Raw genomic sequence first — 14,056 nt, forward strand, 5'->3', positions numbered from 1 at the left:
ACTAAAGACAACAAAAGCAATACTCCCAACCAAATGCAAGGCACGGATCAGGACTGGTCTCTGGTCTGAGAGATGAGGTGAGGGTGGTGGGGAGACAGCCATAAAAGACAATCTAGGGGCTGCCCCTCCAGACCGGACGGCAAGGGCCTCCACGGGGTCGGGTCCGTGGTGATGGCCGTGCACACAAGAGAGGAGAGTGGAAAGGCGTTTTGGAGTTGGAATCGGCAGGACATGGGAAACCAGTGGCCTATGAGACACGGAGATGGCCAGTCAAACATGATTTTAAGATTGCCAGATGGGTGGTGACTGGATGTGCCAACCTTCTGAGCAAGAGAACTCAGCAAATGACACTGGTATGTGGCAAGACGAGGAGTTCAATTTTGGACGTGTGGAGTTTGAGGGGCCCGGCATCAGCTGAAGACATCCGGAAGGCATGAATCGAAGACTCAGGAGAGATCTGAAGCAAAGTCATGGGAGGGAATAAAATCTGAAAACTGGTCGGAGAGCAAGAATGAGCTTTAAGGAAGAGGAAAGTGATCAACAATAAAAAAAATGTAGGTGTCTATTAAGATGAAAATGGAAAAGGCTGTTTTTTACCACAGCTACAACTGAAAATCACTAAGCCTGGATTTGACATTCAGAAAACCAATGACCCTAGTAAGAGCTATTTTAGTCAAGTGGGAAGGAGCCAGATTACAGAGGACTGAAGTCATGTATTACAGACTGCAAACATAGACTATTCTGTAAGAAGGGGGAGGAGAGAAATTCTATAATGTCCTCAAGAGACTGGGGGTTTAATTTTTTTAATGATACAAATGTAACTATGTTTATAGACTAAGGGGGAAGAGGTCCAAGTAGAGAGCAAGAAGCAGAAGTTCCAGGACAAGAAGGATGGACACTACAGCGAAAAGACAGTAAAGAACACAGGCGGATGGACAATATTTTCACCTTTAAATGTCTCTGGAAACTTAACATTTCTTTTCATTAAAACAGCCCCATTTCTTGGTCATTCACCAATATAGCTCAAATGTCCTTGAGGTTCTTTAAAAAGAAAGAAAAATTCAAACATAGTAAAGGCTGTAAAGAGTAATACAGACAATACCCACATACTCTTCCCCTTAATACACTAACAAAGAATACTCCTGTGTACCCCTTCTCTGATCACATCTCCTTCCTTCCCCAGTGGGTCACTGAATGGTAACCACTCAAAATCTGAACTCATCCCTAAGCAATATAGAAGCTTTGTATTTTATATAAATGGTATCATACTATAAACAAACAATGACATTCTTGGGACAACCAGTGGAAATGTGAACACAAACTACCTATTACAGGATTTGCTGAATGTGTCTCCCCTTTTGCCTAAGGGTGGATCATGGTATCACGGTTGTATAGGAGACTATCCTTATTCTTAGGGAACTTCCTGTGGAAAATTAAAGGTGAAGTATAATGAATGTGCACATGTGTGCATATGTATGTACTTAATGATGAGGAAGGTGAAGGAAGAAGGAGTGGGAAGGAGGTATGCGTGTGAAGTCAAGATGGGAAAACATTAACTGCTGGATCTGGGTGCAGGGTACATGGGTATTTGTTTCTCTACTCTTAGCTTTACGGTACATGTCATTTGAATGATAAAATGTGGGTTGGGACACTCTAGACCATAAGAACAATACTGCTGCCAGCCTTGTTAGGTGTATGAGTGCCTCCCTCCTAGATCCTCTATTACATGAAGCCCTGGAAGTCCCCCAGCTTGAAGAGTTATTTGGGCGGTAGCAGAGCCCAACATCCTAAGGCTCTAAGAAATCAACTGCCCAGGAGAAGTCTTGATGTTGACTGAAAGCATCACTAAGTGTCTGAGGTCTAGTCACAAACCGGCAGCTGAGCCTGCAGCGCTGTCTGGTTTGACCAGAGTAGGGCTCTGAAGGCGTGTAAAGGTATTCAGGTGGGGTACAAAGTCAGTATCTTTACCCCTGTTCCCATCACTCCTTTTCATCTTCTACTTCACTTACCTGCTAGCCTGCGAAGGTGCTTAGCTTAGGACCTCTGATTGATTTTATAAAGTACCTACTCTCATCTAAGGACTATCCCTGCTCTCTGCACGGAATGAACAAGAACTGAATTATGTGAGGACAAGGGAGGTGTATCCAGCACTGCACCCCTCACTTTTATCATGAAAACGTAAGTAAATATCTGTGTATGTATTTACTGTATGTATTGACCCACCCGTCAAATCTACTCCATTAACTGTATTTGCTCAGGAAACAAAAAAGTGAAACACAAATACAAAAATGAAAGCAGTTAAGATTATGTTTGCACAGTTGTGAACTACCTGTGATTCACAACACACAACTTTTGTGTTTCCGGACTATCGTTGATGCTGTTTATAATGTACACGACATTGCTCTTCACCGATCTCTAGCCTGTAAGGTGAGGACTGAGTGTTAACATAGTGTGTGTGCTGTAGTGAGCACCCCAGCAGGGTTAGTCACAGGGTCACTACGATCCTTAGCACTGTAAATAACCTCAGAGGCCAGGGCAGACCTAACGGTCTAAGAAGCCTTCCCTAGTTCACAGACACCCGACGGCCTCTTATGTGGCTCAAGTTGCTACTCCTTGTAGCATCTACACAGATATTTTAATGTAAATATGTGACATATGCTGGTAAGTGGGGATTCACAAATGTTTTTTAAAAAAGACAAAAGCACAAATCAGGTTTTCTTGCAGAGTGCTCTGCCTTCGTCATCCACATCAATTCCAGACCTCAGCCAGAGACTGCTGCACCCTCCTGGCTTCTATCCCCACCTCCACATGAACGCAGTGCCCCCTCGTAAAGTCCTCTGAGAAACAGGCAGGGTAATTGTCCTTCTCAGCCTTTGTTGAAGACTTCTTCCTATGCTCACATAGGCCTTCTTTTCATCTGAATGCATATCTATAATACTTTTGGGATTTTTGACCCATACCCATTTGTGAGAAACCTTCTTACACTCCTATTGTTTCCATTTCAGAAACAGCTTTGTTCTTTCATCTTCCAAATTTTGAAAATGGTACTCAACATACCATTTTCTAAATTTAAGCCCACTTCCTTGTTCATTTTGTTAAGTGTGATACCACGATTGTTTAGCTTGTTATAGGTACTCAAGCATTCGCTGTGTGAGTAACCTCTCCTAAGGCTTTGATCACATTTTTAAAAAACATACTGATGACTCACTGTATCTGCCTTCAATCTCACTTCTCAGATGAACGTCAAGCCAAATTAACTGCTTGGTGTTACATGTCATATGTCTAAATCAGACTCTTCTTCCTGAAAAGTACGGGTCCTTCTGTAAAAGTTTGAGGGAAGATAATTCATTCAGTACCTAAATATCAGCTGCTAAGCTATGCGCTTAAACCCATCACATAATTTAATACTCAAAGCAACCATATAGGTTGGGCACTAATGTCCATACTTTACAGCTTAGGAGAGGATTGAGGTAAGTTAAGTGATTTGGCCAAGCCCACATACGGTAGTAAGTGGCTACAGGGGTAGTATTAACTCAGGGTCATAGTTTAAGTTTGTATCCTTTCCAATAATAATGTGCTGCTCTAATTACCTATGCTAGAAAAATCACATCTGTGTCCTCTTCCTCCGTACCTACGACATCCAGTATGCTGCCAAAGTACAGCAAGGCTGTTACAAGCACAGCTTTGGAGTCAGGCAGATCTTGATGTGACGCCAGCTCTGCTACTTAGTAGCTGTGCAGTATGTAATAGAACGGACAGAGGAGGTCCTGATACACAGAAGAGAGCACAGAGACAGAGCGCAACTCCTGCTGGGACAGTAAGCAAGGGCTGCTCAGATGAGACGCAGACCCATGGAGCAATTAAGCAATTAAGTTGTGACCAAGGTCACAAACGCTGGTGTAGGTGGAGCTAGGATTTAAAAACCTGGTCCATTTGGCTCTAGAGACTTTGTTCTTAACCAGTATATGCGAGTGGTTTCATGCGTGGGAACCTTGATTCTCCTCAATTCTCTATCTGGCTTGTAGTAAATGCTTCAAAACAGTTTGAGAAAGAATGGACAAACAAACCGTCAGAACCTATCAGAACATACTGAAACAAACTGGCCTTTGAGAAAACTGTAATCACACACATTTTCTGCCTCCCCATCATTACGGAGCTCAGAAAGGCCCTTCTGTGGCCATCACTGAATGCACGTGCTGTCTGAATACCATTTCCACCTGCGGTGGTCTTTCTCGGGCACAGGGTAACCGAGCGATCATGGGGCAAGTGACTGAAAGTCTTGGTGCCTCAGTTTCCTCTACTGAAAAGTGAGGATAAGAACAACTTGGGCCTCACAGGGCTGTTGAGGATTCATTGCAATGATATGTACAACCACTTAGGACATATGCTTGTGGGGGGGGGGGTGTGTGTGCTCAATTTTAGCTGTAGTCTTATCGATTTAAGCTATAAGCTGCTTATGAAAATGGGTAGAACCTGGAGGGAAGGTGATTAAAATAATCACTTAAAAAGTAGGATGGGCAGTCAGCTCACAGGGAACATTTTAGGATTCTCCCTGCGCGGACACAGACAGATCCCCAACAAGCCATGAACGTGTCACCCTGCTGCGCTGCTAATGCGGACGGTTGGAGTCTCGTAAGAAAGGCCTTCTCTCACCTGACTGGTTTTTGCTGTTCTGCACCTCTCCGTTATTTTGTGGCTGTTGATTTGTTAAAGCACTGCTTTCTGACTGGCTGCTTAACACTTTAACAGCAGATCCCAGGTTTGCTGCTATGACAGGAAAATGCTGACCCCGCTTTAGAAGCTGTTTGTGTTCCTGGTGGCGAAATCGCGGTGGCACTTCTCGAGGGTACCGAGGCAAGGCCTGAGCTGGCTGTGGCGGCTGCTGCGGCGGCTGCGGCTGCGGCGGCTGCGGCGGCTGAGGCTGCGGCGGCTGAGGCGGCTGAGGCGGCTGTGGCTGCTGCGGATTGTTGGCTGTGGCTCGCTTGGCATTATTATTAGTGCTGGTTGCTGTGGAAGTGCCGTTATTAGAGTTGGCAGGCTGAGGCTGGCTTACACTGGGCTTTATCTGTTCTGGCACTAATCCCAACAAAAGAAAAGGGGTGGAAAAGATTAGCCAGTAAAGTGTACCTCCACAGTAAGCCATCTAAGTAAAAAGGCACTAAGAACAACAACCCTGAAGGAACAGAAAGTTCAAGTGTGCGAGGATACCCTCATTCACAGGCTCAGGCTGTCTTAGGGGAGAGTCCAATTTTACTTCGGCAACGACCCCTCCAACAAGGGCACGGATGCCATGGCATCCCCTGGCCTGGGTGGCACCTCCTGCTCACCAGCTCTGGCCTGTGTTATTCTGATCAGAGAACAAGCACTGGTTCTACAACTATGGAACTCACAACAGCTCAAAGAGCAAAAGTGGCGAATCAAGTTTTGTTCATCCTCAAAGAATCCTCAATTCCCTGGAAACTATTCCTAACCTGCCTCATTTTTAATGTGTTTGGTCCCTATTCTTCATCTTTGAAAGATAACACAAGAACAGATAGAAAGGGTAGAAAACAATCTGACCGTTTCTTTACAAAAAGGCAAAGTTAGCAGCATTTTTGTTGTTAAAACATAAAGTCTGGATCAAACAGGACAAACTCAGAATGCAGAAGTCAATACAAATATTACAGAGTGAAATCTATGAAACTAATCAAAGTTGGAGAAATAACTTAGATACCCTGTCTTAAGCAAATCTGAAATAGCCATTTGTCTACTGTATGAACAATGTGAAATTATAAACAGTGGATTTCTAGACTCTTAGAAGAGATTAAATAAATAAACTGATGGAAATGCCTTAAACTGGTGAAGATATACCCAATCTCTAAAATTACAGAGAGGCAGCATAGTGTATGAACTTTTGGCGCCAGATGGACCCAGGATTTAATCCCAGTGCTGCCTTTACTAAGCTTTGTGTCTTTGGGCAAGGTGTGTATACCTGACTGAGCCTATGGTCTCCTCCATAAGATGGGGATAAAACCTATACCTTGCAGGGCTATCCTAAAGTTAAGTATGTTACCGCTTACAGAGCACCAAATACAAGGCTATACGAAGAGTGGGTATTTTTTAATGATCGGCACAATACCACCTTACACTTTTGTTAACAGTTGAACGTTTCTGTGAGTCTGATGCATCTTTATAGATGCCACTGTCAGATAAATAAGTGCAATGTCTCCATGTGACCAGTGAGGACACTCGGAGAAAGCACCGTTCAAGGGTTGAGAGCCCCAGGCCTGAAATTTGAATAGCCCGCCCCCAGAACTGGGTTATCTCTGTGTCCTTCTCCTTGCCTGCACAGTACAGGAAGTCCTGGTCTAGTACCCAGCACACTGTAAAAACTAAGTAAATAGAAGCTATTCTGTGGGCCAAATAAAGGCAATATTTGTCCAATGCCTACAATGTGCATGATGCTGAAACAAAAGGTCACCAGTATTGTTTCCAATAAGCCACCTGAACCCCATGTCACCTCTCCTCTCCCCCCAACCCCTCACCCCCAGAGTCTCCTTCATTTAGCAGTCTGGCCTCACTATGGCCTTCTTTCTGAGCCACTGGTGGACTTAGCCTATATCACTAATACTAATATATTTTTAATACGTGATCTGGCCTTTTTCAAATATGACTGATTTTTCTGAAGTAATACAAGCAAACTGTCATTCAGGAGGACCTGCACTGAAAAGTCACAAGCATTCTATCTGTGGCTTGGAGTCTTTTCATTCCTCCTGAAGGCAACTGAAAAGCCTCACATTAAGAATTTGAGTCAAGTACACTCTAGGTCTAATTACTTAATGTGTGAAACTTTTGTCTCCCAGACAATTTAATGCTTCCAGAAAGTACCAATAATGTATATTCCTTTGTCACAAGTAAGGTACTAGAATATTCTAAAGTACCTCTGAAACAAACAAAAAGATAAAGTACATGTAACTATGAAATCACAGAGAACACAAAAACTCGAACTCAGCCTTTAGGTGTTTAGTACCAGGCTCAGCTTGGCATTTCGCAACTGAACGTAACCTTGTAACACTTATAATACTATCCAGTGCTAAAATACAGGCTTGCCTGCCACTTTATTACTAACAGGAAAAGAAAAGATTGTAACAATTTAAAACCCAAACAAGATATTGTTTATAGGAGAAGCAACAGAAACATGTTCTTTAATACATTCAAGGAACTAGAAGATAACCTACAGGCAAACACTGTGAAGGGCCTACACGAAGAATGTACAAGAACCTCAACACTCCATTTAAAAATGACCAGGAATTCAGAAGCAGGATTTACGTCTGTCATGTAGCAGCCCCATCCCTACCTCAAATTCAGAGAGCTGCTGTACTTATCGATGAAATGTCAGGGGGAAAGTAAGGCTGAGATAGGGCCTCATTTCTGGGGCCAGAAAATTTCACCAAAACCAGTAAAAACATTAAGACAATGTAACTATTGATTATAAAACTGAACTAAATAATCTGAAGTGAAATCTCAGATGTAAACATGAAACATACTAGAAGAATACAGGAGAAGTTAACAGTGTGTGTAAGGTAGGGAGGTAAGGATGGGGTTGCTGGGTAACAGATACAATTACTGAATAATTTTGGCTATTGTGTATGTGCAGTTAAAATTTAGGTTAATTATGTCCGTAAATATCCAAACCACCGGAAAGAGGGGAAAAAATGAGAAAACAAGAAAACCTGATCCATTCAACAGATACAGAAAAGGCAATAAAAAATTATTCCAGAACTGCAGTTAATAAGAACTACAAAAAAAGATGCCCAGCATAGGGCCCCAAAGATCTGTAATCAGAATAAATGTGAATGAGTTAAATTCACTTGTTAATAAAGGGTCTTTAGTTTGTTAAGAAAATAAAAACTTAAGGAATACTTTGCAAAAATCAGCCCTGAAATAAAACAATACAGGAAGTTGAGGGGGGGAAGTACAAAGACAGATATAGGACCAAAAATGCTAACAAAATTTAAATAAAAGCAACATTAATGTCAGGTTTAAAAATTTCAATCAGAAAAGCATCATAAAGAATGAGATATCTCATACTGATAAAAGAAACCAACTAAAAAGATATAAACAGCTAAGAATCCTATGTACCAAACTTTAGTATCAAATGTAAATCAAATGGGAGACAGAAAAACTGAAGGAAAAAAAAAGCAAAACCACCTACCTTGAAAACAGATAACACCTTTTTTGACAAATACCCATGGAATAGTCATAGAAAGTACGTACGTGTACACACACACACACACACACACACACACACACACACACACACACCCCATACAGCACTATAGAAAACATCACTAAATTACAAAAAGTACAAATAATACAGATGGTATTTCTGAATTACAATGCAATCACATTAGAAACAACAAAACCAGCAAATAAAAATGCCTTAAGTATTGAGCTGAAGAAGAAATACCAGAACTGCAGGTTTATCAAGAAAATACCAGTGAAAGCAACACACATAATAAGTTTTAAGATAAGACTAAACCAGCAGTAAGGGAAAAACTCCTGGTCTTAATTATTTTCAACAAACAAGAATGAATATAAAGCATCTTACTCAAGTTAAAAAATGAACTAAAGGAAGCAGAAGAAGGAATTGGCGAAGATAAAAGTAGCAATCAATGACTTTAGAGGTGAACTAATAACTCCAAGGCATGACTTTATGAAAAAAAATAACTAGTTAACCTAATTTTTAAAAAACAAAAATGGAAAAAAATGAGATGATTTTTTAAAATTAAGGTATTTCTTTAGGCTCAACTCTATAAATAATTTGAAAAGATGGAGGAAGGATTTAACACTGGCCCCACAAGAGGCAAGAAAATAAAGATTAATTAGCATAGAAGAAATGGAGGAATTGATGAAATCACCCATCAGGATCAGACAGTTTGATCAATATTGCCATACGTTTTTTTTTTTTTTTTTACTAGCATACTTTTAAGAAACATGGAACTCTAAGTCTAATGCTATTTAAACTGTTGAAGAGCACAGCAGAAGATGGAACACCAACACTATTACAAATTAAGTCTGACAAAATTTTAGTAATCCCAAACAATGGGGAGAAAAAAGAAGAAATATAAATAGTTCCAGGGATTAAAAAAAAAAAAAAGACGTAACTCCAAATGTAGAGATTCTGGAAATACAAGAAAATACTGTGTATAACCTATACCTGTAAAACAGAAAACCAGCTAAATGGAACAATGTTCCATAACATGGCTTGGCAAATCTTTCCTGTAAAGGGCCAGATAGTAAGCATTTTAGGCTTTACAGGCCATCCAGTCTCTCTTGCAGCTACTCAACTCTGCTGTTGTAGCACAAAAACCAGCCACAGACAACACATAAATGAATGGATGTGGCTCTGTTCCAGCAAAACCTGATATACAAAAATAGGCAATGGGCCAAATTTGCAAGCTATAGTTGCCCAGCGTCTGCTCTATAAAATATAATTTACTAAGATCAGCTTATAGAGGAGAAGATCCTATAATAACAGAAGACACTGAAAAACTCCAAGATTTACCTCTAAAAAGCACGAGGCCCAGATGACTTTATAGGGAATGTGCATATAAAATCCTCAAGAAACATATCATATCAATCTACATAAACTGTTCCAGAACAAAGAAGTGCAGGTTCAAAAGACTGACTAGATTCAAATCCTGGCTCTGCATCTTACTAGATGTATAACCGTGGGCCAGGTACTTAACCACCCTGTACCTCTGTTCTCTTATCTGTAAAACAGGGATAAGTATGAATACCTCTACCATGTAGGGTTGTTGTGAGGTTTTAACAAGATAATGGATGTAAAGAACTGAGAATAGTACCTGGCACCTGGCACCTCAATAAATGTGAGTGACCACTATTACCACCCAGGTTAAAAAAAGAGGAGTAAGGATGACCCTCAGGTTTCTGGCCTGGAAGGTGGGTAGTCAGTGGTACCATTTACCAAGACATGAAACAGAAGACAAAAACTGAGTTTGGGAAATGCATGAGAGAGAATGAGTTTAGTTTTTAATGTGTTAGTTTGTTGTTACTCCAGGACAGCAACTCTCAAACATTTTGGTCTCAAGACCCCTTTGCATTTTTAAAAGTTATTGAAAACACCAAAAATCATCTATGGGTTACAATTATATTTACCATATTTGATATTTAAACAGGGAAATTAAAAAAAATATTAATTCATTTAAAAAATAAACTCTTACATGAATGAATATATATTTTCTGAAATAACTATTTTCCAAAACAGAAAGCCAGTGAAAAGCATACACTGTTTTACATTCTTCTGAATTTCTTTAATATGTGGCTTAACAGAAAAGCAGGTACAGTCTCACACCTGCTTCCGCATCCAATCTGTTGTAACATCCACATTACGGAACCTCTAGAAAACACTATGTACTCATGAGAAAAAAAGTGAATAAGACAAAGTCTTCCTATCATTATGAAAATAATTCGACCTTGTGGATCTCATGACAGTTTCAGGCAGCCTCTCTGGAATCTTCAGAAAAACTCTGAAAACCACTGATATAGGATAGCCATGTGTAGAATGCAACTGAATATATGGTTCTAAAGCTCAGTAAAAGTATGAACTAAAAATATAAATTTAGGATTCATCATACAGGTGGAAAAAAATCATGAGAGTAGAATGAGAAGAAATGGCAAGACCTAAAGGATGGGTTCCCAACAGCAGACAGAAGAGAAGTAAAGGCAAGATAAGTCAGGACTGCTAGAGGTAGGAGAGAAGGGGTCATTTATTTTAGAAAATGCTCTCACTATTTACTCAAGCAGGGATTTCTTCCTCAAATTCTCCCTATCCCCAGTAGATTATCTCCTTGATAGAATTCAAATGCATCCTTATCATCTATAATGTCCCTGCTGTGATTTTGGCCCTCCATCAATTTACTCTTGCAAAAACCTCCTGATTGGTCTTCCTTGGCTTACATCTTGACACCCCCCCCCCCAGTCTTCACCCTCTCCCCCACATCTCTCTTCTCTCTGCCCAAGTTATCTATATCACTAAAGTAACTTCAGAAATCATCTAAAGTCCTTGGCCTGGCCAGATTCATATCCTGTTACGTCCACACACGTTTCCTTCTCTCTCACACCAAGTGTGTGCAACACTCCAAAAGGTACCATTCTTTTTCATGATGTTCTTTGTGTCTAAAATGACTTGATGCATTTCTTGGAAATCTGTGTCCACCTTTCCTAGGACACAACTAATCGCCACCCACGCCCACCCTACGTTCTGCTAATCTTAAAAGCATTTTATGACAAGCAATTTCCCCTCCTCTATTCCCATAAAACTCTTCTTAATGTATCCCTTTCACTGCACGTGCTTACTTTAAGTGCTGGCTTTTCCTTCCCTTTATCACTGGCATTCCCAGCACCAAATACAGCAAACGGCCAAGAACTGCTAGCTGAATGAACAACTGAAGAACTACCAGCATATGAGATGAGTGAACCCACAGAACAATACCGAATGACATTGCACGTGAACATTTAAGAGGTGGAATAATTAAGAACCAGTAAAGAAGAGAGAGAATGATAAAGAGAAGCAGAAAGAGTAAGGAAGATGATGGTAGCTGGTTAGTATGTTGCTGATAACTCAGTGGTTACAGATCTCTGCTCAAAAACAAAAACAACCAAAGCCAGCATCCAGAGAACAAGTTAATATGACTGTTAATCTGGGAAGATACCCTTATCAGCCATAACATCATATTGTCCATAACACCAGAAAAGTATCTTAAAGGAATTTCATTCAGTCAGTACAAAACACACATAGGCACTACAAATTTTTTATGTTACATTTTTTGCCATACTGTGACCCAACTGGTCTTTCGCACAGTTTAAAGCAGACGGGCAAAATCTGAATAGGCCCAGAAATAAACAATTAAAAAAAAACTGTTTTTAGAATGGAGAAATTACTCATGCAAAGAATTCAAACCAACATTTTCCTAAATCATGATCCAAATCAAGACTTCCCACTTTGCAAAACAATAAAAGAACCAATACTACAATTAAATTAACTTTTGCTACTTTCATGTATTTGATATTTCTTATGTATAAACATTCTATCATTCTGTAAACCTGAAGCTGTTCGAAAAAACAGTCTATTAATTGGGGGGGAAACCCCACAGCAACTGTCTTACGTTCAGGTAAAAAAAAAACCAAGATTAGATAAGAGACAATTTAATATCCCCAATCCTAAATATACCAAGTTCTCAATTTGTAAAAAAATTTTATTTATTTACTGTTATTAATAATTAAAATTATATTAATATTTACTTCTTTTAAGATTTAAAATAACATTTAAAATGCCATTTATATAAATTTATTTCAGAAAATAGTAAATGAGTGAACTTCCCTACTGGCTATCTACAAGTTTAATAGAAACAACAGTCTAAATATAAAGCAGCCATCAACATCCTGAATTACCACCACTTAATACTTCAAGCCCTTCCTTTTTTTTTTGTATCTTTCCACCAAAGTCTATAACTTAGCTTTGTGTAAGAGTTTTCATATTGGCTACATTGTAAATCTTCTAGAAATATTGGCTTAAGTAACAGCATAGTAGACAAAAATGTCATTTTAAGACATGATTTCATTTTAACAGAATGAAACATTAAATTGCCCTCCAAAAAATAAAAACCGTATACAGATTTGTGTTTGAATTCTTAAAAGAATTGAAATAGTTGAAATTACCAGTTTAAAATAATACTTAATACACATCTATGGAATACACAGTGTTTTTTTAAGACTGCTTTAGGCAAACTAAATTTACCAAAAGTAACTATTTCTAATCTCAAAATGTGTCATTATACAGGAAAAACAAAACCATCATGTTAAGCTCTTTGAAGGCAAATGGTGAGTACCCATGAAAGCTCCTAGTTTTATTCTCACATAAAAGCAAAAGTACAGGATTTTCCTAAGAATTTCTTATTTTTATTAAGAGAAAATTTCCTACCTTCTCAAACAAATATGAGTAGGTGTAATCAACAAGATAAAAATGTACTAAAGCAACTGAGTAACAAGCCAGTGTTTCCAGAAAATAAAAGGCAACATTTCTAGCTGTCAATAATTAGGTTAAACTCCAAATGCTTGATACTTAGGAAAATCCTTACCATTGCTCAAAGGGTATTTTAAAAAATAAAAGTCATCTGTAAACATTCTTTAAAATCTTCATCACAGAGAATGATTTTATGCTTTTAAAAGCCACAAAATAACTTCTGGAAAAAAAGCTAACATGCTACCAAGTAGTACATTTAAATTGTAACTGCATTATCAAGCAACACCACATATAAGATTTGTCTTTCTTCCCTACAGTTAATGTTTCCAATAAGTAATCAATCATCCTGTTAAGCCTAAACTCTCAAACCAATCATTCTAGCTGCCTGCACCTCTCACTAGTCTTCCCCTGACAGAATCTGCCTCAGGACCAGAGTCAGCGCAAACAAGCACGGGTACAATCAGTTCTCCAGCTTTCCTAATGAACGGCAGTAGCAATGTCACATCGGGACACAGCTTCAAAAAGCACACACCTGATGAAAACTTCAAGCAGATGAGAAAATTCTCTATACCAAGAAATTCCAAACAGGGGGTTTCCAACTTCTGTTGCCTTCCAACTCCACAGCTTTCCACAGAAAATGGAGGAAAGGTACAGTGTCACTTCACTGCTACGGAGCTACTGCTCACCAGCTTCCCCTGTATTTGAGGCCCAGTAACTCAAATTCCATCGCCTTGTATTTTTAGAGGGACAGGAGGGGAAACAAGAAGCCAGCCGGTTAAACAATGCGAAGAGCGAACTGTTCGATTAAAATTGAGCCTATAAATCAAATTTATTTACAACTTGGCCAAACATTGTACTACTATAAAAATCCTCTTCTTATTCATTAATAAGCATCCTGGATGATTTATAATATAATTCCCCTGTATGATACACATTCCCTGTTCTATACTAACTTCAGTTCGTTCTGGAATGCTGAAGGGCACAGAGGGGGCAAGTGTGGCTTTTAAGTTGATACACACAGAGGTAATG

General features: G+C 39.4%; 1 protein-coding gene across 9 annotated transcripts in view; it reads right to left on the minus strand.

Moving 5' to 3' along the window:
• Positions 1-14,056, minus strand: part of TNRC6A (trinucleotide repeat containing adaptor 6A) — a 100,766-nt gene that overhangs the window by 43,325 nt on the left and 43,385 nt on the right. For 7 of the 9 annotated variants that reach the window (XM_036112487.2, XM_036112483.2, XM_078074677.1 and 4 more), the window contains exon 5: positions 4,654-5,076. The exons of 1 other annotated variant lie outside the window; for it this stretch is intronic. In XM_036112487.2, coding sequence (XP_035968380.2) covers positions 4,654-5,076 — 423 coding nt within the window. The remainder of the gene's footprint in view (positions 1-4,653; positions 5,077-14,056) is intronic. One more of the 9 variants, XM_036112484.2, reaches the window with a different exon arrangement.

This window comes from Halichoerus grypus, chromosome 6, assembly GCF_964656455.1.
Source record: "Halichoerus grypus chromosome 6, mHalGry1.hap1.1, whole genome shotgun sequence".
Classification (NCBI taxonomy): domain Eukaryota; kingdom Metazoa; phylum Chordata; class Mammalia; order Carnivora; family Phocidae; genus Halichoerus; species Halichoerus grypus.